The following is a 23,991-nucleotide window of genomic DNA, read 5'->3' as shown; positions in this document are numbered from 1 at the left end:
AATTGCAGGTAAAATCAGCTTAGTTTTCGTTTTCCCCCTCGATTCACACTGTGGGTTGCTATACCACTTAGTCCTGCTCGGTTTGACTTCTCAAGAGACACTGGCCTAATAAAAAGGCCCAATGAAAATCATATGTCATGTCATGCATTCTTTCACCCTACCTTTTTCAGCTTCTTTAAATCTAGGCCTTCCTCTTAATACCCAAAAATCTTAAACTAACATGAAAACTAAACTAAACTACACTAAAATTAGTCAATTCCTCAAAATAAAAATAAAAATGAAATCAAAAACCAAAATGAAAGACTAAATAAAAATAAAAACTGATGTAAATTTCAAAACTTAAATACAAATAACAAATAACAAAATAACAAAAAGACCAAAAGCCAGTTTCTTTGTAATGAGCGCTACACTTGTATCTCTATTGCTCCATACAAAATTACTTTCATTATAGGATTAACCGGAGTGACAATAAACATCTTGAATCTTGAATCTTGAAACTGGGACTCTTTAGGGCCACTAAAACTATACGAGTTGAGAACACCAAGAGGTAGGTGATGTTTAAAAAAGGCCCACACAGGGTCTTTATTTGATAAGAGGTGAAGATAATTAGGTTTCATCTGTATTGGTCCCCCTACAGATTGATTTCGAATGATTTGCTACGCACTTGTACAGCTTGACAGCTTGTACATGTTTTCTACATATCAAAAAGGTGTGCTGCAGGTATGAAAAACATCTGGGACATAGATTCCATCCTCAGGGATCAAAATTACACTTGTTTATTAAAATGTTATTTATTAAAATAAATATAAATACCGGAGAGGATCCCTTGCCCTACTACTGAGGTCCAGAATAAGCCCCCCAAAAAGCCCCCCAATGTCCTCCTACCACAATGTAGAAGGCTAGATGTATAAAGAGATACCAAATGGATAAATTTGACATTTTAAGGGGGGGATTGCGCTTATTTTCAGAAAAAAACGTATAGCCTACTTTACTATGTACATAGTACTTTTTTTTTTTTTTTACATTCAATTATATATAGACCTACTTACCATGGATGCATGTGAAACTATTCAGCTGTCACTTATAATGGTGGCCATGGGGGGCAAATCTTAATCTGCCTAGGGCACCAAAATGGCTAGATCCGGCCCTGGTTGTGTCAGACGTCAGTCTTCATGGAGCCCTCTCAGTGCAGGTCTTCAGCTCTGGAGCGCTTAACCTTCAACAACACCGCACTGAAAAAGCTGCCGGTGGATGACTCAGAGGAGCCCGGGTCCAGGACGGTTCATGCGGCATGTTTCTCACGAATTCGCGCTCTTCAGCCCCTGGTGCGTCCGATCTTTGTGGCACAGTCTCAGTCCGCGCTGTCTCTGCTTAGCGTGAGTATTCAGGATGTGTTGAGCAATCCTCTGGGCCCGGAGTACCTGAGCGGCTCCAGGCTGCTGCCGGGCTCCGAGCCGGCAGCGCACTGTTACAGCGGCCACCAGTTCGGCCTGTTTGCGGGACAGCTGGGAGACGGAGCGGTGATGTACCTGGGGGAGGTGGAGTCGGAGAGGCATGGCCGTTGGGAGATTCAAGTTAAAGGTGCTGGAGTTACGCCTTACTCAAGGTAACTTTCGCTGTGCATCTCATTTTAAAAAAACATTTGGTGCAGAGTAAGATCATCAGATTCAAAGATCCACCACAGAAACAGGTTAGAGGTCAGGAATGTGAAACTGAAATCCATTTTCTCTCAGTTCTTTCATGAGGCTTGCTCAGCAGAGGCATGTGAGTGTATTAACCAAAGGAGAGCTGCTTAAGAGCTTAGTGCTTGGCACACATCAAATGTATCCTACTGCTCAACAGTTGTGCTCAACATGTACACATTAAGTTTCCATGGCTGAGAGTATACAGATATTTCCATAAATACTCACAACCTATAATTTCAAATTCAAGCTTCCTGTTATTGATGGATTTTAGGCCACATGTGGCAGCACATTGGTACTGTTGGCTGAAAAGATGGGCCATTTTTACCTAGCAACATTCTGGAGCCATATTAGCTCAGCCACCTGAAAAGGTGTCAGCCGAAATGAATTAAAGGAGGAAGACTTTTGGACACTTATTCTGAACATTTCTACTTTATTCTCAAAATGAAAGATAAAAATCTTCCTCCTCTGATTATTTTTTTCTTTAAGTTTTGTAGTGTTGTGACGTTCGCAAACAATCCGATTCTTTTGAACAGCTCTTTGGTGCGAACGACGGGAACCGAGTCGTAGGTGAGAGACTTTTATAGTTGTGCCCAAATTTCACTGGCCACACTCTGCGCCCACTCCCCTTTATGTGGGATTACCACAGGCAGCTTTTTTCAACTGCAACTCCGCTATACAAGGTCACATGCTGCGGAATCATGTCACCACAACATAGTGCCGACAGTGAGCAGCATTATAACCCTCAAGTTTGTTGTTTTTTTGTTGAAATCTGTGTAGTCATACAGAGTTGTATCATCAATTATTGGCAAATCAATGACATTGATTAATTGTCCCTACATTATCCTGCTGTTTTCTTTTGAATTTTAAATATCCGTCTGTGTTGACATGGGAAAATATAGTGCAGGCATGTTCATGAGTCCGACCACTCTCTCATCTCAGATCTTATGGCTCCATTCCTTTCCAAGAGACGTTCACAGCCCCCTTCAAAGGGCCAAAATTCCCAACACTAATGTTTGACACTTAAAATTTAGACTTCTTTTCCTATTTCTATTTTATTCTCAAAATATTGAAAAAAACATTCATTTGTTGTCTAACACCTGGCCCTGATACTCTCACATAAGTTACTTAAATTGAATATCAACCAAAATTGTGTAACACTTTGCAATTTTCCCAGAGACGGTGATGGCAGGAAGGTGCTGCGCTCCAGCATCAGAGAGTTCCTGTGCAGCGAGGCCATGTTTGCCCTGGGGATACCCACTACCCGTGCAGCCTCCCTGGTGACCTCTGACCTTTATGTCACCAGAGATCCACTCAACAATGGCAGGCGTGTTTCTGAGCGCTGCTCAGCAGTGCTGCGTCTCGCCCCGTCCTTCATCAGGTAGGAAACATGTGAACTTTGTTTTTTATCAGCACACAAAATCTATCTCTGGAGTAAAATGAACATTTTGTGACGTCTCTCTTGTTTTTGTTTCAGATTTGGATCTTTTGAGATCTTTCTGGGTCGAGATGATTTTTCAGGCATGCAGGGTCCCAGTGCAAGACGGCATGACATCCGCGCTCAGCTGCTGGATTATGTTATTGAGACTTTTTATCCTTGCATCCTGAAAAGTCACAGTAAACGGAGAGACAGGAATATGGCTTTTTTCAGAGAGGTGAGAAAAGAGGTGTTTGTGGAAAGACAATAATAAACTATAACTTAGTCTCCCTTTAGGGTGGTTCACTTCACGCTGGTATTTAGCATTTTGATGATCTAATTTGACCCGCAGGTAATGTTACGAACCGCTAAGCTAGTGGCCCAGTGGCAGTGCGTTGGTTTCTGCCATGGTGTCCTTAACACAGACAACATGAGCATCTTGGGTCTTACTCTGGATTACGGCCCCTTTGGTTTCATGGACAGGTAGGCTGCTGAAACTGCATCTTTTTATATGTATATGAGTGATTTCTTTGTGTTAAAGTATATCTGTTAGATTACTTGCAATCTGAATTTTTTTTTTCTGTTCCACTAAATATAACCTTAGCTCAAAAAATAATATTGTTTCAGCTCTGCCTCATAATGCTTCTCTATAACATGTTATGCTTTTGTGTATCATATTCTGTATTAAAATTCTTCCTCCTGCATTTCAGATTTGATCCAGATTTTGTTTGCAATGCCTCAGACAAAAGAGGACGCTATTCTTACCAAGCCCAGCCGTCTGCCTGCCGTTGGAACTTGGCTCGCCTGGCAGAGGCGTTGGGCTCTGAGCTGAATTCTGCTGAGGCAGGGGCCATCCTGGATGAATTCATGCCCACATACGAAGCCTTCTACCTGGGTATCATGAGGAAAAAGCTGGGCCTTGTCAGGAAAGAGGAGGAAGCTGACAGCGAGCTCATATCAGATCTGCTGAGCCTCATGCATAACACTGGTAGACTTATGGTCCATGCTTTAAATATGACATATTGTAATCATGCGTCTTTTTCTCTGTATGCTTACAGGTATGTTAAAGTGATTATCGCGAAGATTTTCATTTAAATAAATGTCTGTTAAGTCACTCTATCACCGAATGAGGTAGCACGATGATGATTAAGCCCATGGCATTTGCAGTATTACAGACTGGCTGTCTGTGGCGAATTTCACGGAAAAAATCACAAGCAGCGCCCAGTTAGTGAAGCGTTTTCCATCAGCCAGCAGTGGTTGGTCTGCTAGAGAGGGTAGGCGGAGCTAAATGGCTGCTTTTCCGCTCTCTACAAGTGTTGCGAGTGAACAGTAATCTACTATGGCTGAACAAACAAAGAAAAGATTGATGACTACAGATACAACTTCAAAAATAAGTGAAAATCCAAATAAAAAGAAACAAATTGGACGCTCAGACGAATGCAGAACAGTCTAAAAAGGAAAGCAACCTTCAGCAAGGAAAATCAACACTTACAACCGGAGCCAACCGTAGACGTCACACATGCAACACTGTCTGGATAAGTGGGCTCCATCAATTATCGTTTATCACCATAGGTGCTGTCAAAGAGAGCGGAACTGAGATCTTCCAGATTGGAACTTTAAAGAATATATTTACTATCGTTTCAGGTGCAGATTTCACCAACACCTTCCGCCTGCTGAGCCGTGTCCCCTGGCCTGAGGAGGGCGACAATGAGCGGGCGGCTGTGGGGCCAGTGGTGGACCTCATCTTAGAGCAGTGTGCTTCTATTGAGGAGCTAAAGGTGGCTAATAAGCCAACTATGCAGGACGGGTGAGGGAGTGTATGGTGGTTTGATACTTGTGTGTTTCTGACTTGAGCAGCTAGAAAGAGAACATAAAGTCTGTGGCTGCCCCACCATATACTCCCAATGAATGTGCAGTTAATCCTAGCTGAGCACATATATGGTTTCACATTATTAGATCTCTCTATCCATCATCTAATTTGTTTTTCCTTTTCATATGCTAGCATTTTGAGGAAAAAGCTTACCAAGACAATATGTAAGTTATATGTGTTTGTTAGCATTTCATAGAAGTTTTTGGTTGGACAAAAGGCGCTCATGCAACATAATGTAGGATTAGAACTTTTTCCTTTGCCCCTCTTACCTCTAGCCTTTCCTCCATTTCTAGTGAACTGGCGATGATTCTGTCCATGTCACAAACCAACCCAGCCATGTTCGGCATTGTAGCAGACAGTCCAGGCGTGTCCCAGCAACTTGTAAGGATGGGACGGCTAAAAGAGCTGCTCGACACAGATCAGGACGAGCTTAAGGAGAAACAGCGCGATGACTGGATTCGCTGGGTTAGCCGGTACAGGTAAGAATGAAATATACACATATATGTAACGTTTTAGCTTCTTTAAGCTAGTTGTTTTGGTTTATATGCCCACAACTTTAGTGTTTGGTTCAGCTTTAGTACTGTCATCATTCAGTAGAAACAGGAAGCTCAGATAAACCCACTTGATTTGCAGCATATGGGTCTAAAACTGATACATATGAATTTGTACTTTTTTAATAAATACACTAGATATTTTGGTATAACATATATACCTGTATATATAGGTAAATATATATGAATCATATGTTCATGAATACTTGACTTTTTTTTCTTTTTTATGGGATTTATCAACACATTTCTTATAATTTCTCCTGTGCTGAAATACCAGGAGACGTTTAGCCAGGATGTGTGATGGCACAGGTGACTTGTCTCTCATCAAAGAGGAGAGGCTCACTGTGATGAACAGCACCAACCCCCATGTCGTCCTGCGCAACTACATCGCCCAGAATGCAATTCAGGCTGCAGAAAAGGGAGACTTCTCTGAGGTAAGGAGACTTATAATTTTTCTTTTTTCTTTCTCTGTAAAATTTTCAATAAGGGCAACGAGATGCATTAATGCTGGTGTCAACAACAGGGTTCACACAAGTTTAGTTTTAGTCATTTATTTGTGCCCCTACTAATTACTACTATGGCAGCAACTACTCCCCCTGGTGGCCACATGTTAACATCAAAATGTTCTATAATTATATTTTTTTTGTCACTCACTCACTCCCACAGTCAGTTACTCAGTCAGTCACATATTGACCCCGGCGGTCAGCCAATAATGATACAAATAAAAAGGACAAACCATAAACAGGCAAAAAACACAAACTAGATAATACATTTAAATTAATACAGCATTAATAAAAGTACTTATAACCATAACAAAACTACAAGTGCCCACTCGACTCCCACCCTTGGCCCCCTGCCGCGTGTTTTTGACACTACCCACTGTCCTCTCTCTCTAATAAAGTCATAAAAGGCCAAATATATGTATTTTTAAAAGCATGTAAAGTGACTCGGGGTAAAAGAGAAACACAATAAAGTTATTCATGGCAGAGTCTGTCTCCAGTTTTGACATTTTATCGTTTGACATGTTTTTTTGTCTTCTTTGTGGAGTTCTTGTCATCACTTGCTCTATGAAACAACGTATTTTATTCTGCCACTAGATACAGACAAGCCTTCAATAATTCAATAAATTAAATAAATGTATTTGCAAGATATGATAACATACAACTTTATTTATCTCGAGGGAAATTCTAGTGCCATGTTGCTCCAAAAATACAATACAAAATTAGAGTGATACAAAAAAACTACTCAAATATAAGTGAAATAGAAAATATAAAGTGAATGGGTCAATGCAAAAGAGACAGTTCCCAAACAGAAAATCAATATTACAATAAGTTATCTACAAAAGGAAGCAGAAAATAGTGAAAACTTCTATTAAACAGGGTTATATTTAAAGATAGTGCAGGATATAGAGCGCAACTGACCCTTCGCTGAGCCACTCCCTTGAACGGCCAAGCCCATGATATGCGAGCAATATCCTGACGCGCTTCAAACAAAATGAAAAAGTGGGATCATTTAGTTTTGCTAGCAATGGGCTACAACATATTAGATGATGAAAGTTATAGGGAGACATAACTAAACATTAGATTAAAATAAAACAATATGTAGACTTACAATGCTGTGCAAGAACATTGTTGTTCCTGTATATGATTGTCCTTAACATGAATTGTCAAGTCGTGGGGTGCCTGACGCTCACACTGGGACCGACGAGCTTCTGCCTCGATTTTTATGTCCTTTCATTCTCAACACTCAACACACAAATTATATTCTGGATGTAGCTTCAAATGCATGGTGTCGTCCTTTCTGTCGACTTCTCTCTGATATTTGGGAACTATTTTTCCAGAAATTTGCTATTATGTCCCTTGGAACATCTCTCTATTTCTATTTGAAAACAGCATAATATTTACGTGCTGGTGCGAAAGCTTGACAGGCGTAGCAACAGTAACCAAGGCGGGCGGGACTTAGCAAAGGGTCAATTGTACATAATAATTAGGAAAATGTATATTGCTCAGAAGAGTAATTTTGCACATTTATGAGATGTAAATTATATTTTAGAGAATTTAAATCCATGTTTTGCAAAACGTTTGTGTTTCTTCTCCTGCAGGTCAACAGGGTCCTTCAAGTTTTGGAGAAACCATATTCTGATGCGTGTGGGCTGGAGACTTTGGATGGACCAACTGTTGCCTACGACAGGAAACCTCCTGCATGGGCACAAAAAATGTGCATCACCTGATCCACGTAGAACCTCCCAAACAGGTAAAGGAGGGAGGTCTGTCACTGGTGGACCACCCGTGCGTCGAGACTTCCCCTCCTGCTTCCTGGAGGGAGGTTGTTATGTAACCCATTGTGTTCCAGTGTTCATCAGTATGTCCAATAATTAATGTTTGTATGACCATTATGCTTTTATTATAATGTTTGAATGTGTTGGGTAGTAATACAACAGCATCACAGACTATATTTGACATAATGGTCATCTCTACGAGTAGTCCATGTATTTACTGATGATGTATGACGGCTCAGATGAACAGTCTCATAAAGACCTGTCTGAGCCTGAAACACCAGGAACACACTCACATCAATTACAGACAGTGAACTCATAAGGTCAGCAAAACTAGTCACAAATATGACCTATTCAAAATATTTACCATTAGTTTCTTAGAACTACTGTAAATACAATATATAGAATAATTGTTGGCATAAATTTGGCAAAAATTTAAAATCACATTTTGTTAATAATAAAGCAGATTTTTGTAAACTGTAAATGGCTTATTTGTCTCTTTTAATCTTATACATATTAGCTATTTATTTTTTTGTTTGTTTTTTTAATTAGAAAATATCTAGATGAATGATGTGCTTTTCTCACTGTTTCGAAGGTCGAGGTATGCTTGTATATCAGAAATATCTAAATGAACATATCACCATTAAACAAAACAACTGCATAAAAAGGCATACATTAAACAGGTCACGGCAAAGTTATTGACAAGAGGGCCATAGAATCAGAATTGCCAAGTAGGTTTACACATACAAGGTATTTGACTTGGTGTTTAGGTGCAGAACAATAAACAGAAGTAGAATAAAAATTAAAATTAAAAGTTAAAAGCTATTTAACAGAAGTACTCCTACTGTCAGTGAACTGAAGTAGAATAAGATAAAAAATAAACTATAAGAATAAGATATAAAAAAGTAATATAATACAAAATATGTTCACCAGGTGTAATTTAAGAGCTGTACAGATGTGCAGGTTTGTGCAAGATGATTGTAATGCAAATGTTTAACAGTATAAAATTAAAAACAGTGCAATGTAAACATACAGTATGTAGTCCAGTGTGCGTTAATTTAGTGCATACATCTGAATTAAAGACTAGACATAAATGTGATATGTTGTGAGGTTTTGGTCCTGATAGACCGCAGCCTCTTGCCAGAGGGGAGGGTCTCAATGAGACTGTGTCTGGGGTGAGAGGGGTCGGCCACAATATTACCTGCACACCTCAGGGTCCTGGAGGTGTACAGGTCCTGGAGAGATAGCAGATTGCAGCCAGTCACCCTCTCTGCAGAGCGGATGATATGCTGCAGCCTGCCCTTGTCCAATATCCAATATTATAACCAATATTATTAGCAGAGAACATCTCTCTTTCTCAGTGCTTCTCTGCAGATCATGTGATTGTCAGTAGACTCTTCTCACCACAGCAGGACAAACAGGTAGCTACATGAGGGGTTCATGGAATGAATTCATAAAAAATGTCCTCAATTCATGATATTTTCCTGTTTTTTATCCTAGACTTTAGTGTGAAATATGCTCATTATTAGCATAAGAATTCTTGAGTTATAGCCAAAAACACAGTGACCTTTGACCTTTAAGCGTCAAATTCTAATCAGTGGATGTTTTTGCCGCTTTTGTGCTTAAGATAGCCGTGGCAGGCATTCCTTAGATAACTTAAAGCGCATCTACACTGCATGTCACATTCACCCTTTCACACACACATTCATACACTGATGGCAAAGGCTTGAGTGCCAATCTCCAATCAGATATGCACATTCATTTAGGGTTCAGTGTCTTGCCCAAGGACACTTGATGAGATGGGACTGTAGCAGTCAGGGATCGAACCCCTAACCTTCCGATCGCACTGAGCCACAGCCGCCCTACAGATATCCCATCCTCAAGAACAATAATAATAATAACTTTATTTATAATGCACCTTTCAAAACCAAAGTTACAAGGTGCCTCACAGGCGGACGTTAAAATACAAGGAGCAAAAACAGGCGGACAAATGACAGTTAAATTAAGATGTTAAAATAACCATAATCAAAAGAAATAAATAAAAAAGCACAGCAGTTAAGAGAAAGCCCTGAGATAAAAGAAAGTATTCAATTACGATTTAAAAGAGGACAATGACTCAGCTAATTTGAGATCCTCTGGCAGGGAATTCCAAAGCTCAGGGGCTTAGACAGAGAAGACCCGATCACCTTTAGTTACAAGGCGAGATTCAGGAAAGGACAGAAAGTTCCTGCCAGAGGATCTCACAGCGAACGGCAATCAGGCATGTAAAAAGTTAAAAGGTCACTAATATAAGATGGTGCCTGACCATGTAAGGTTTTAAAACAAGCACTAAAATCTTAAAATCAATTCTAAAGAATGGACTAACAGTATAATGCCTCCCAAAGCTTTTAAAGGTGATGTCACAGATTTCGGTGTAACTTCTGTTCATTTTTGAAACAAAATTATATCTTAGGGGTTGTTTAGCTAGGAGACTTGATCAAACAATGACCAGACATGGTGATAAAGCAGATTAGATGAGTTTCTAAGTGATTAAGTTTGAATTTTTCCAACGTTAAACTTAATAAGTCCTGAATATTCAGTGATATGAATGGCTTAAGGGCTGAATTTAGCCTTCCAGCAAAAACAATTTGCACCAGGTGAAAGTTTTCTCCTCCATAACATCGAAGCTTTTACAGGATTTGTGACAAATCTACAAGAGAAAACAATGAAATGACGAAGCTCATCTGAAACTCAATTTATACGACCTTGTCATAATTAGTCCTAATCCTACAAGAAACACACAAACCAGCTGAAGGAGCTGGTAATGTTCACAGGAGAAAAACAGGTATGAGGAAACAGTGATTATGAATACATAAGTACTGGCTGTTACCACACAGCAGGTATTTTGTGTCTGAGTCAGCACTGTATGTTGCTCACTCGGAGAGTTGTAGTTAAAATGTCAGCAAAACAAGCCTGTAAACGCTGCCCGGCATGTTTTTAGTGCAGCGGTGTTAAAATGTAAAAGTTTTGTGATAAAGTTTTGTTAAAAGAAAAAGTTACCTCAGAGGAATAGGGGAAGTGATATGACTGGCTCTGCTGCTCAAACTTTACTCCAGCACAGTCTGCAGGACAGGAAGTGACGGCGTTGTTTGTTGACGAAGGAGGTGTGGTAGTTTAGCCTGAGGGAGAAAAGGTGAGGCTTATGTGTTGGAGTTTGAGCTGGAATGCAAGGTTCATCCAACACGCCGGTAAGTACAAATATTTTGATTGTAGTAGTAGTGTTTTACGCTTGAGTCTCCTGAAATCTCATAGAAGATATTTATGTTAGCTATTAATGCTAACATGTAACTCTTAAACTCTGAAACAGGTCAAAATGAAAAGGCTGGTTGGGTATTGCAGGCTCAGCCTGGCATTTCTTGTGATCTGCACAGAACAGGCTATGGTAAATATATAAACTACTTCAACTTTTACTCCTCTCTCTATTGTTTTCCACTTTAATTTCCATGGATACATTTCAGACAAGAATAAAGTGTAATTTCTGTATTTAAGTTGCACATTAACAGTCAAACACTTCGTTTTTGGTATTGCCAGAGCAATAACAATGGGTATTCCCATCAAGGTAAGATGCATTTTCTTACGGTATACTTACATTTTCATGTAATGTTGAAAATATGGAAGATAAAAGAGACATTTATGAAGATGTAATGTTTTTCATCCTCTTGTTTGTCTCTAGTCACTCTGAGAGGAACAGACTGCAATCAAATTAAGGCTTTCTCACCACGAGCGCCGAGTGGGGTTTACTTTATCCAACCTACCAGAGGCAAGAGATTTAAGGTATCATCAAAGACCCTGAACCTGGCATTTAATGTACAAAGTAATTATTGCTTGCAATTGATTGTTAGTACATTTAAGTCCTTTTCTTCTCTGTTCTGTAATGGTTTACTCAACCCTAATCATGCTGACCGGGGTACCTGCTTTTTCTGTTGTATTACACTGGTGCTTTATTCTATTGCTCAAATATTTCCTGACTTTGTCAATCAATTTGTTCCCAATTACTTGTTATTAAAGTGGTAATCTCAAAGATCTCAGTTTTAATTCTCTTTGGTGGCACCTTATGGCGATAAATGGTAATTGCGGGAGCACACTTCCCAGATATCCAGACAGTGTTGCATGTGTAACGTCAACGGTTTGACTCCGGTTTTAACTTTCCTGGCTGACGGTCGCTTTCCTTTACAGACTGTTTGCCTTCATCTGAGCGTCCAATTTTTTTCTTTTTCTTTGGATTTTCACTTATTTTTGAAGTTGTATCTGTAGTCATTGATCTTTTCTTTGTTTGTTCCGCCATAGTAGATTACTGTTTACTTGCAACACTTGCAGAGACCGCAAAAGCAGCCGCTTAGCTCCGCCTACCCTCTCTGGCAGACCAACCACTGCTGGCTGATGGAAAACGCTTCACTAACTGGGCGCCGCTTGTGATTTTTTCGGCACAAGTTGCCACAGTCACCCAGTCTGTAATACTGCAAATGCCATGGGCTTTCATCAATGGGCCATAGGCTCAATCACCATTGTGTTACCTCATGCGGCGATAGATTTAACAGGCATTTATTTAAATGAAGATCTTCGAGATTATTGCTTTAATGTTTTCTATTTCCATGTTATTTGGTGCTTTTTAAAAATAACAATGTTTTGGGTTCTTAGTGAAAAGTTCCAAATTCTGCCTCTGCATTTCTTAATGCATGGATCTATTTAATGAGTTCATGTTTTCCTTAGGTCATTATTTACATGACACAATGACTATATATTAAAATGTACGCCGCGTCTCTACCTACTCTCATTGTACAAAATTGACGGCAAAATAACCCTGAGGCGGGCGCTGTCATCTTGCGTCTTACGTTTTTTAGAGCCATAGACGGCGCAGTAGAGACCAGAGGGCGGAGCCGCTGTAGCTACTTCCGACGACCAAAACACACATTAAACTTACCAAAACAAAGAGCAACGATCCCGCACGTCAGCGCATCTAACAGCAGAACCAATTGAAACTAAACTTGTCAGAAAAATTAACACTTAATTGGCTTAACTGGCAAGAACTAACTATAATGACAGAAACCATATTTGAGAAAAATGTATTTGACCTGTATTTTGATTTTATAGTTTGACTAATGTCCCATCTGTTAACATGGAGGAGGCGGGCTTTATGACCTATACTGCAGCCAGTCAGCAGGGGGCGATAGAGAGGGTTTGGCTTCACTTTAAAGGAGCTGTCCTGTCGTCCATCTTTTTATACAGTCTTTGGTACTACACAATATCAAGGGCGTAACGTCCCTCAGTAAGTCATTTTAAAGGAGACAGACGTTTATGCAGCGGGCACAGATTTCCATTGTTTCTCTTTACACCACATGCAAATTTAAACCAACTTTAAATTCCTATATTACCTATTTTTTCCCCAAATTACACTTTTATTACATAACAATCTTTTTAGGAGAGTCATTTTATTCTTGGGATCCACTCGGAGCCCACTCAGTGCTGAAATGTTAAATATGGTGTGGAGATTTAAATGGGCAAAAAATGAAATTATGAAATTATTAAAGTCACACACAGATTTGGGAAAGAGTTCAATGCTTGTCAAATCTATGCAGACTATGTCTCAGCCTTTAGTTTGTGTGTAAAAAGCCTGACACATTGACGTCTTTCTTTTCTCTTACTGGACTTCTGGCTCAGGTGTACTGCGAGATGCGGTCTGATGGAGGCTGGACGGTGATTCAGAGGCGGAGTGGAGGAGCAGTTTACTTTGACAGGAATTGGGCAGCATATAAGAGGGGTTTTGGAAACCTGAGACGTAAGTACTTGTTTGCTGCTTTGTGGGTGGTGATTTGTAATTATGAGGTGAATTTAAAACAGGTTGTGTTTGTCGATGGGTGTGACGCTAAGGCCTAATTGATACTTTTGTAGTTACATATCTCTGGAGGTACACGTCACTGTCTACTGGCCAGTGACGTGTATTGACCAGGCTTCAATCTTATAAAACAGGCTTATGTCTTATTAGTGATGACTATGACGAGCCTTACTAAGTATAAGGAATATTACAGTCCCAAAAACATCTTTAATAAATACAAAGAACTTACAGGGATAAGGCCTCAACACCCCCGGTAACATTTACTTTCAAATATTGACATTGTTGTTGTTTTTTTAATTTAATTTAATTTAACCAGGTAAAGCCTCATTGAGATTAAAAATCTCTTTTACAAGAGTGTCCTGGCCAAGACAGCAGCAGCACATTTTAACAAAGTTTCAGACATACAACACAAAACAATTACAAGAACAAGTCTACATATTCTCGGTCACATAGAGAAAGCCATTAATCAGAGCATCTACAACCTGATGCATCTTCCTCCAATGCCTTCAATTTACTATGCTGTATGCTGTCCTCCAGGATGTCGGAGTGAAAAGTGGAAAGACTGACACAATCCAGCTCTCAAACTGCATAAGATTACACTGTGTGGATGATAAGCACTTTGTCTACCCCACAGATATTTATGCTTTAGTGCCAACTACTACTGAGGGACAAACATTATTGGAGCAAACAGTCACTTGGGTATTTGCAAATTTTGACCTCACTTATCTGCCGCAGTGACAACTTTTATTGCGAAAGGACAGAATCTTTGCCAGGGGGTTGTGAAAACATAACATGCTTTTAATGGCTTTTAAAAAGTGTTTTGAATAAAGAAATCAAAAACAGTAAATCCTCCCCTGTACTCTGCTGATTCCCGCAGAGGACCACTGGCTCGGCCTGAACAAGGTTTTCGTTCTGACCAAGAAAAAAACCAAGAAGTGGGTCCTGAGAGTCGACCTGTGGGACCACGGGAATGGAACTGCTTATGCTGAGTACCGAAACTTTCAATTAGGCAACGAGAGAGCAAATTACAGACTGCAAGTTGGGAGATATAGTGGAAATGCAGGTTATTATTTCGTATTTTCTTTTTCTTTGCTTTTTATCGACCCACTTTTATTTATACTGTTTGAAAAAGTCCTTTTTCTTCATTTTAATGTTTACAATGTCATTAGAATTTGAATTGATGTAAATTAAAGCTGCTCAGATTTTTTTTCTGTATGCACACAATCTATCACCTTACAATGATATGGCCTCTGGGAGGGATGGACAGCTTTTCCAGGATTCTGGTGAAGCCAGCGGTTAGCGATAAGGACTTCCAGCCAAGACTTTTCCATGCGTTGCATTCTTTACAGTCTGACTAGTAACTTAAGAAGGGAGATTAGAGTGGGAGTTGAGATATAACATCTAAGAACAGATTGTTAGCTGCACTTGCATTAGATATCTAAAGATTTCCTGTTTTCTCGCTGCTACTGTGTTGTTCTGTGCTGTTTGTAGCTGTTGCTAGAGCTCGAGCTAAATCGATTAATCTGCTGTAATTATCATCACTGCGGTTATTCAGCTGCTGTGTACTTAAACAGACACTAGTTTTCATCAAGCACTCTCGTTGTTGCATTAGCGTCATATCTGCTAAACCCTTAACTTTATACTCGCTTAGCCGTTAGCTTAGCAGCTAGCTTAATCAATTGAAATGGCTTCTCCTTCTCCCTCCTGCTCTCCTCTCTTTAACTGAGACTTGGTTGTGTCAGGAAGAATATGTCAGCTTAAATGAATCCACTCCTCCCAGTCATCTTAATACTGATATTCCTCGAGACACTGGTCGAGGTGGAGTGGCAGCTATCTTCAGTTCCAGTCTTCTTATCTCTTCTTCTTTTTCACACCCAGCCTGGAAAACTTCACAGCCTGTTTTATTTGTGATAGTATACCGCCCTCCTGGCGCATACTCTGATTTTCTAACTGAATTCTCAGAGAGTTTTTATCAGATTTAGAGTTCAGATAAATTAATTATTGTAGGGGACTTCAATATTCATGTAGATGTTGATAATGATAGTCTTAGCATGGCATTTATGTCCCTTTTGGACTCTATTGGTTTCACTCAAAGTGTAAACCAGCCTACTCACCGCTTTAACCACACCCTCGACCTTGTTCTAGCTTATGGCCTTGAAACCGAAAACTTAATTGTCTTCCCACAAAATCCTCTTTTATCAGATCACTATTTAGTGACATTAGATGTCCTATTAACCGACTACTCTCCAGTTAACAAAAATGTACTCACAAGATGTTTGTCTGATAGGACTGTAGTTAAATTTAAGGAAACAATTCCAGCTGCTTTTAATTCTTTACCACATCTGTTTACTACAGAAAGCTCTAATGTTAGTCCCTCTCAGCTTGATCAGTTTGTTGATAGTACTGCAGGTTTGCTGAGAAGTACTCTAGACTTGATTGCCCCCTTAAAAAAGAAGATTATTAAACGACAGAGGCTAGCTCCATGGTATGACTCAGAAACTCGTAACTTGAAGCAAATGTCGCGAAGAAGAAAAACTAACTACACTGCTCAAAAAAATAAAGGGAACACTTAAACAACACATCATAGATCTCGATGAATGAAATATTCCAGTTGAAAATCTTTATTCATTACATAGTAGAATGCGTTGAGAACAAAATAACATAAGAATGATCAATGGAAATCAAAATCGTTAACCCATGGAGGACTGGATTCAGAATCATACTCAAAATAAAAGTGGAAAAAAATCAGATCACAGGCTGATCCAACTTCTGTGGAAATTCCTCAAGACAATTCAAAATGAGGCTCAGTAGTGTGTGTGGCCTCCACATGCCTGTGTGCACTCCCGACACTGTCTGGTTATGCTCCTGATGAGACGACGGATGTTCTCCTGAGGGATCTCCTCCCAGACCTGGATCAGGGCATCAGTCAACTCCTGGACAGTCTGTGGTGCGACGTGGCGTCGGTGGATGGAAAGAGACATGATGCCCCAGAGGTGCTCGATTGGATTCAAGGCTGGGGAACGGGCAGGCCAGTCCATAGCATCAATGCCCTCGTCATGCAGGAACTGCTGACACACTCCAGCCACATGAGGCCTAGCATTGTCATGCATCAGAAGGAACCCAGGGCCCACCGCAGCAGCATATGGTCTGACAATGGGTCTGAGGATCTCATCCCGGTACCTAATGGCAGTCAGGGTACCTCTGGCTAGCACATGGAGGTCTGTGCGGCCCTCCAAGGTTATGCCTCCCCAGACCATCACTGACCCACCACCAAACTGGTCATGCTGAAGGATGTTGCAGGCAGCAGAACGTTCTCCATGGCATCTCCAGACTCTTTCACATCTGTCACATGTGCTCAGTGTGAACCTGCTCTCATCCATGAAGAGCACAGGGCGCCAATGGCGAATCTGCCAATCCTGGTGTTCTCTGACAAATGCCAATCGGGCTGCATGGTGCTGGGCTGTGAGCACAGGCCCCACTTGTGGATGTCAGGCCCTCATACCACCATCATGGAGTCTGTTTCTGACAGTTTGAGCAGAAACATGCACATTAGTGTCCTGCTGGAAGTCATTTTGTAGGGCTCTGGCAGTGCTCCTCCTGTTCCTCCTTGCACAAAGGAGCAGATAGCGGTCCTGCTGCTGGGTTGTTGTCCTCCTACGGCCCATTCCACGTCTCCTGGTGTACTGGTCTGTCTCCTGCAAACCTTCTTGCCGCATTGATGTGCCATCCTGGATGAGTTGCATTACCTGAGCAACTTCTGTGGGTTGCAGACACCGCTTCATGCTACTTCTAGTGGTGAGGGCAAAATGCAAAAGTGACCAAAAATCAGCCAGAAAGGATGAGGTCAGGGAAATGGTCTGTGGCCACCACCTGCAGAACCATTTCCTTTATAGGGGTTGTCTTGCTAATTCCGTCTCATTTCCACCTGTTGTATGTTCCATTTGCACAACAGCAGGTGAAATTAATTCACAATCAGTGTTGCTTCCTAACTGGTCAAGTTGATATCCCAGAAGTGTGATTGACTTGGAGTTACATTTTAATGTTTATGTGTTCCCTTTATTTTTTTGAGCAGTGTATAATGACAGAAACCATTGTGACACCTCCCGGGCACGGTCAGTGCTAACAGGTTAAGTATCCTGAAACAGGATATGTGAAAAAAGAAGGAAACGTGCTGCCGTTCAGTATGGCTGCTCATATGAGAATGTTTATTTCACAAAGATTCACATTTCAGTGCAATGTCATTAAGTCTATTTTCTGTTCAGTGTATACATAATATAAAAACATATTTCTTTAAGAAAATAAACAGTAGAAATATACACAAGCCTAACTGTTACCAAAATAAATGACTCAGTTTCTTCCTAATGTGTAGCAGATTACACCTGTACAACATTCATATCTGTATTATACATTCTAAACATTATATACTTATGTGTCACCTTAATCTCTTAGTGTACATCTACATTAATGTATAAGTGCAAACCCTCTCAGTTTACAGTATTGCAGAGAGACTAGACAATTGCTAATGGCTTAGAATCAATTTGGCATCAAATCAGGAGCATGCACATTCATGTTTAATTAATGTCAACTAACAGAGTCAAATTAGCTCATCTATAAATGTTAACACACATTTTTATCATACACAAGTTTCAACTTTACGGTTCAGAACACCCAGAGTGCAGGAGCAGAAATGATCCCTAACTGAAAGCTATCTAAACACATTAGCAGCGGCAACAATGGCTAGCACTCTGTTTACATTGCTAGGTAGCTATAAAGTTATAAACTATTAAGCTATAAACTCTCACAAACTTCATACATGTAGTTCGACATGTTACGGTACTGTACCGCGACCACTGGCATGCATGCGCATGTAAATACATACCTAAAACAGGATATGTGAAAAAAGAAGGAAAACGTGCTGCCGTTCAGTATGGCTGCTCATATGAGAATGAGCAATAGCGGAAGCTCCTGGCCAATCCATAGCCCAGGCCACAGGTAAGGTCTCATACTGCCCTCTACTGACAACAACTGGAATAATACACTTAATTCAGGAAAGTTAAATGCTGCTGCCGGCCTTAATTATTCTGTTTACACAATTTATAAAACAACAACAACATGTGATAATACATTTTGTGTATGTCACACCATGTTTGAGAAGTGTATTTGTCGTGCATTTTGATTTTATAGTTTGACTCATGTCCCCTCTGTTAACATGGAGGAGGCGGGCTTTATGACCTATACTGCAGCCAGTCAGCAGGGGGTGCTCTAATGTTTTGGCTTCACTTTTAGGGAGCTGTCATGTCTGTGTTCAACAAACAAACATTTTAAAAGCAGTTTTCTTCTCCTCTTGAGGATGGACATTTTTACTTTTTACAAATCTGCATCAATGATGTTGAAACTTCGGCAAAGGCAGGAACAACCAAAACGGTTTCTTTTTCTGTAAACAATGCAGCACGCGGTAAAGGAAGTCTTGACTGGAAGTCATTAATCGCTAACCGCTGGCTATGTTCACCATTGTCCCCAGAGGCTATATCATCGTTGGGATCTGAGATCATTAGAACACTAAAAACAACCGTTGTCATGACAACGCCGTCATGCTTGTGTAGAGCACTACTGATCTATGCTCAGCTGAAACTACTAAAACCCCGGATATTTGGCTTTACCTGATGCCTTATCATGTTGCTTCACTATATTATATTTTGTCTGCTATATTTCTATTTGTAGATGGTATTCATGTGATTTTGCATGCAATATAGGTCTACCCACCAGCAGGCCAAAAAATTCAACCCACAGCAACAATTCAAAAGTAGCACTTTTGCGAGGGACATCAGCAAACCTGTCAACCCTGTACAGACGGGAGTGCTTCTTAGGCGAACATACTGGAATATGCTGGCTTAATTTGGCTGCAGCCAATTGCACACTTGGGAGGGGTGTCACACACTTATGTTTTCCTTGACAAATGGAAATAAATAGAAAATAAATAGGAAAGAACGGCAGACAAATCCGTTCATAGGGTCATATTTTCGACTGTATGTTGGGGGGGGCAGATTGGTATTTTCTCTATCCTGCATCTCCTGCTATCCCATTTTTCGGCCCATCCAGTCGAGGCAGATGGCTGTTCAACATGAGTCTGGTTCTGCTCGAGGTTTCTGCCTGTTAAAAGGAGGTTTTTCCTTGCCAATGTGCCGAATATTGCCAAGTGCTACTCATGGTGATTCATGTCAGGCCTCTCTTTAAATAACATAAAGAGTCGGTCTATACCTGCTCTTTTTGTAAAGTGTCTCGAGATAACTCTGGTTATGATTTAGCACTATACATATAAAATTTAAAATTTGAATTTGATTTGCTGAAAAAATCTAATCTCTGCTAATATGATTTTGTGTTTCCTTCTTTACAACTGAAGCACTAAATGTATAGTGTTTCTCCCACACAATTTAAGAGTAATATTTTCAAACTTTTGCAGATTCACATTTGCTCTTGTACTGCAGGCTGGTCTATGAAAGCTGAGTTTATAACACACACTTTTCAGAGACTCACCACACAAGAGCTTGCGTGAATCATTATTTCCGGCACTGTTGTCTACCAGCTCTGGTCTGAAACTCCCAAACAAATATTATGACAAAAAAACAGCTGGGTCCAGCAAAGCAAAGGCATTCTCTCTTAAAGATATGTTTGCTCATTGCTGATGGAGTCAAACCACAGCGCAGCTGTTACGCAACAGACATGCAACCAGTGGAAGTCCGGGATTACAGGTCAGCTCCTTCTTCAGCCCGGCGGTCCGGTACGATGCCTGCAATACTGCTAAAGCTGCACCAACCCTGCCTCTGACTCTAGCTAAATACTATGCACAAACATTAGAGAGTTATCAATCGTATCATGTTACTCAGCATATTCCATTTAAAGTAAATTATATTATGACAAAAAAAACAGCTGGGTCCTTGAAGCAAAGGTATTCGCTCTGAAAGGTTTGTCTGCTCATTGCTGAAGTAAAGTGCAATCAAATGTTGTATTTACAAAGAGGGTAGACTCCTCCACCAATTAATGACGAACAAAGGATATGCAACCTGGATGCAAAAGTGGGTGTTGTTAACTTAGCTCTGATGGACGAGTCATAAATACGCATGCAAATGTACATCCACAAAACATTTGCAATAAAAAGATTCACCCTGTCAAAACTCAAACTCAAAACTACAAGATTTCAAACCTGAAAAGCAAAGAACAGTGTTACTGAAATTCTGACAATTTGAGACTGAATTTCAACCATCTAGTTTTTTCTGTTTTAAAATTCTATATAATCACATTGGCCAATGAGAAGCGCTGATTTCTAAAAGTCAGACTTCATTAAATATTTCCACGTTTGTCCAAAGGTGATGCCCTCCGTGACCAGAACAACTACGGCTTCAGCACCAGCGACCGTGACAATGACGGTTGCTCCCCATGCATCTTTGGTGATATCGCTCAGATGGAGTGTACGCTTACAGGAGGTGGTGGTTGGTGGTACAGCCGCTGTGGCTCTGCCAGTCTGAATGGTGACTGGCATCGTGCAGGTGACCACATGGGTTGGGCGTCAGGCCTCCACTGGAAAACCTGGAAAACCCTTGCGCCTTACTCCATGAAGGCCACCAGAATGATGATCAAGTCTGTGTGAGAGGATCCAAGTTTTACTCCATGCTGGCTTTTCTTGTAGCACAGCGAGAGTGGTATTAGACTTTAGCACTTTCTCCTTTAACCTATTTTAAAGCATGCTTTATTAGTTATAGACACAGGTCCTATTTACTGCTACTACCTGGGTTCTCTCAGTGTTTGTTTTGAAATTATGTGAACATTTCATCCCGTGCATGTTCAATGTGGTCATCACTAAGGTTCTCCTTTTAGAGATCATTAAGAATGATGGATGACCATAATTCAATTAACAGGCATCTGTGAAATCTTTGCATTCCTAAAAATGTGGGTGTTAAATCTGAAAATTTAACAAACATGTAGAAGCAACATTAGGCAGGTAATATTATCATGTTACTTTGTTTCTTGAGCATAAAATACATTTTCATTAAATGATTATATTTGCACAACCTGATTTCTTGACTGTTTTCAATTCCCAGTTAGTTCATCTTTAAACTACTATCAGATTGTATAAGCACATTAAAGGATATTCCCTATTTCATATGCTCACAGGTTCTGTATGCCTGATATTTAAAATGTAAAAAAGTGCAACATACAGAGATATTACATGTCCCCACTTTCAGAAGCAAACAGTCTTTGTTGGAGTGATCCATGAAACATATTCACGTCTCTTGGGGGAGGTTTTTTAAAAAATATGTTGCTGTTGCTGTTCCTACAAAGTGAATTCACTCCAATTTTTGCTTCATTGACTTTCTATATGAGAACCTCCCACCCTGCTGGATAACAACATTATCTGGTGTATAAACCATCCCAGGAGTCATCTGATACTGATCACTGATCACTGAGATTGTGCATCCCTTGGCCAGTCATGAGGAAAGCCCCGCAGGTAAACTTTTGTGCGTTAACAGGGTTTCTGATCTAGCTTTCTGCTTCATGTTCCTGAACTGGTCAGCCCTATGCTCAAGATGATTGAAGACACGACCCTGACCTTTTCCAATGTCTCCTGAAATGCCTGTACTCGCAAATGGTCCACCTCTTAAAGTCAGGCCAGATGTCCATTCTCAATTGGCAAGATGAGTTAATGAATCGTCAGATCCAGAAATTTACATTCCCATAAATGTAATGGAGCTTTTGATTTCATAGGTGGGCTTATTCAGGAATTGGCTTCAAGACTGACGTTTAATGAAATCTGATTCTACTTTTGGTAGTGATTTCCTTCAGCTCCTGGAATGTTGCTTGATAATTTCAAGACACAGCTCAAGGAGTTGCACCATTAATACTTAGAGCAATTCAGAGTGCTTTACACAGTTCAAAACAGAGCATTAACAAAAAAAAGCAAAGCAAAGCAAAATATGGCATTAAAATACAAAACGGGTCCGGTCCGAACAATGTAACAGTATACTGTATTATAGTTCCCTGAGCTTTAATTACTTCTTGTCAATTATACTTTTCCTTAGTATTACGAGAATTATTTGCTTATATTATATATATTATTATTATATTATATATTATATTTGATTACTGCAACTCCCTACTGGCAGGCCTTCCTGCATGCACATTCAAACCTCTGCAGATGATCCAGAACTTAGCAGCGCAACTGGTCTTCAATCAACCCAAAACGTCACGTCACTCCACTGTTCATATCCCTCCACTGGCTCCCAGTCGCCGCTCGCATCAAATTCAAAACCCTGTGGCTTGCTGACAAAACAGCAACAACAACGAAAATGAAAGGTAGAAGGATGGCATCATTCACGGTAAGACCGTGGTGACAGTCTGAGTGAGGTCGAAATAGATCAAGCATTCACCAGTGTTTTTTATGATAGCCAAGTTAACTTGAAGCTGTTTTCAGCCCTGTTCCGTCACTTTTGTGCTCAACATTCACTGGTTAACCCTCCTGTTATCCTTGGGGTCAATTTGACCCCATTCAGTGTTGATCATTCAAAAAATAATCGTTTTGCTTCATATTTCATGACTTTTCCTAATTTGATGGGGACAACTGATTATGCATAAAATTATCATGATGATATTTTTTCAATGTGCTGAACACATAAAGCACGCATTGGTGTTCCTCTGGGGTCAATTTGACCCCAAGCTGTTTTAGCTGTGTAAAACTTGTCTGTCTGTGTGTGTGACCTAACATCCCCACACCTGCAGGTGCAGAGTTGATACTTTTGAGTTGATACATAACAGAGGGGTGGGGAAAACAACTATTCCCACCAGAACTTTGATACTTCTCGTGGTGTGGGCATGTGGGAAACAACTTGACTTGTGAACTCCTGCCAAAATGAGGAAGCCAATGTAGGCTTGGAAGTTGATCACATCCAAGTCTTTCCGACTACACATGCCTCCCCTCTAAAATTATCATCTCAAGTACAATATTTTCAATTGATGGTTATATGAAGAGCTCGAATAATGACTTTATGTCTTCAACATGGCTGACTGTGTGTCTGGTGGGACACACTCTTAGCAGCACGTCTACCTTGTTGTTGAAATGAGTAGAGGGACCATCATTTTCCATTTTTGGTGCTAACATGACATGGGGGAGGGGGAAACAATATTCTCATGAGAACTTTCCCGCACCATGGGCATGAAGGTGTGTGTGTGGAGGGCGGGGTATTCCCGCAAGTACATTGCATTCTGACATTCTGAGACAGAGGATTGTGTTGAGGAGGACCCTGATTTTGAGGTATTCTCATCTGATGAGAAT

General features: G+C 40.3%; 2 protein-coding genes across 3 annotated transcripts; both read left to right on the top strand.

Moving 5' to 3' along the window:
- The first annotated feature begins 1,172 nt into the window (after window positions 1-1,172).
- selenoo2 (selenoprotein O2) lies at window positions 1,173-7,750 on the top strand. Its single transcript, XM_069671486.1, has 9 exons — window positions 1,173-1,606; window positions 2,860-3,063; window positions 3,160-3,337; window positions 3,452-3,582; window positions 3,810-4,087; window positions 4,744-4,906; window positions 5,263-5,448; window positions 5,798-5,954; window positions 7,622-7,750. Exons 1-9 carry the CDS (start codon window positions 1,173-1,175, stop codon window positions 7,748-7,750), a joined length of 1,860 nt encoding a protein of 619 aa, XP_069527587.1.
- Window positions 7,751-10,946: 3,196 nt separating this feature from the next.
- Window positions 10,947-21,494, top strand: LOC138599765 (angiopoietin-related protein 5-like). 2 transcript variants are annotated; one of them, XM_069671519.1, is made up of 7 exons: window positions 10,947-11,022; window positions 11,142-11,216; window positions 11,366-11,393; window positions 11,508-11,608; window positions 13,493-13,610; window positions 14,545-14,730; window positions 21,032-21,494. In XM_069671519.1, the coding sequence occupies exons 1-7, from the start codon at window positions 10,999-11,001 to the stop codon at window positions 21,310-21,312; spliced, it is 813 nt and encodes a 270-aa protein (XP_069527620.1). In that variant the 5' UTR covers window positions 10,947-10,998; the 3' UTR covers window positions 21,313-21,494. The 2 variants fall into 2 exon arrangements, with proteins under 2 accessions (XP_069527620.1, XP_069527621.1); XM_069671520.1 differs by lacking the exon at window positions 11,366-11,393 and having other exon boundaries at window positions 10,953-11,022.
- Window positions 21,495-23,991: the final 2,497 nt, after the last annotated feature.

Source organism: Semicossyphus pulcher, unplaced genomic scaffold (genome assembly GCF_022749685.1).
Source record: "Semicossyphus pulcher isolate SPU_LCO1_2020_fin unplaced genomic scaffold, fSemPul1.0.p SCAF_20, whole genome shotgun sequence".
NCBI classification, from domain to species: domain Eukaryota; kingdom Metazoa; phylum Chordata; class Actinopteri; order Labriformes; family Labridae; genus Semicossyphus; species Semicossyphus pulcher.
The sequence above is the reverse complement of the archived record's forward strand: the minus strand, read 5'-3'. Positions and strand labels throughout refer to the sequence as shown.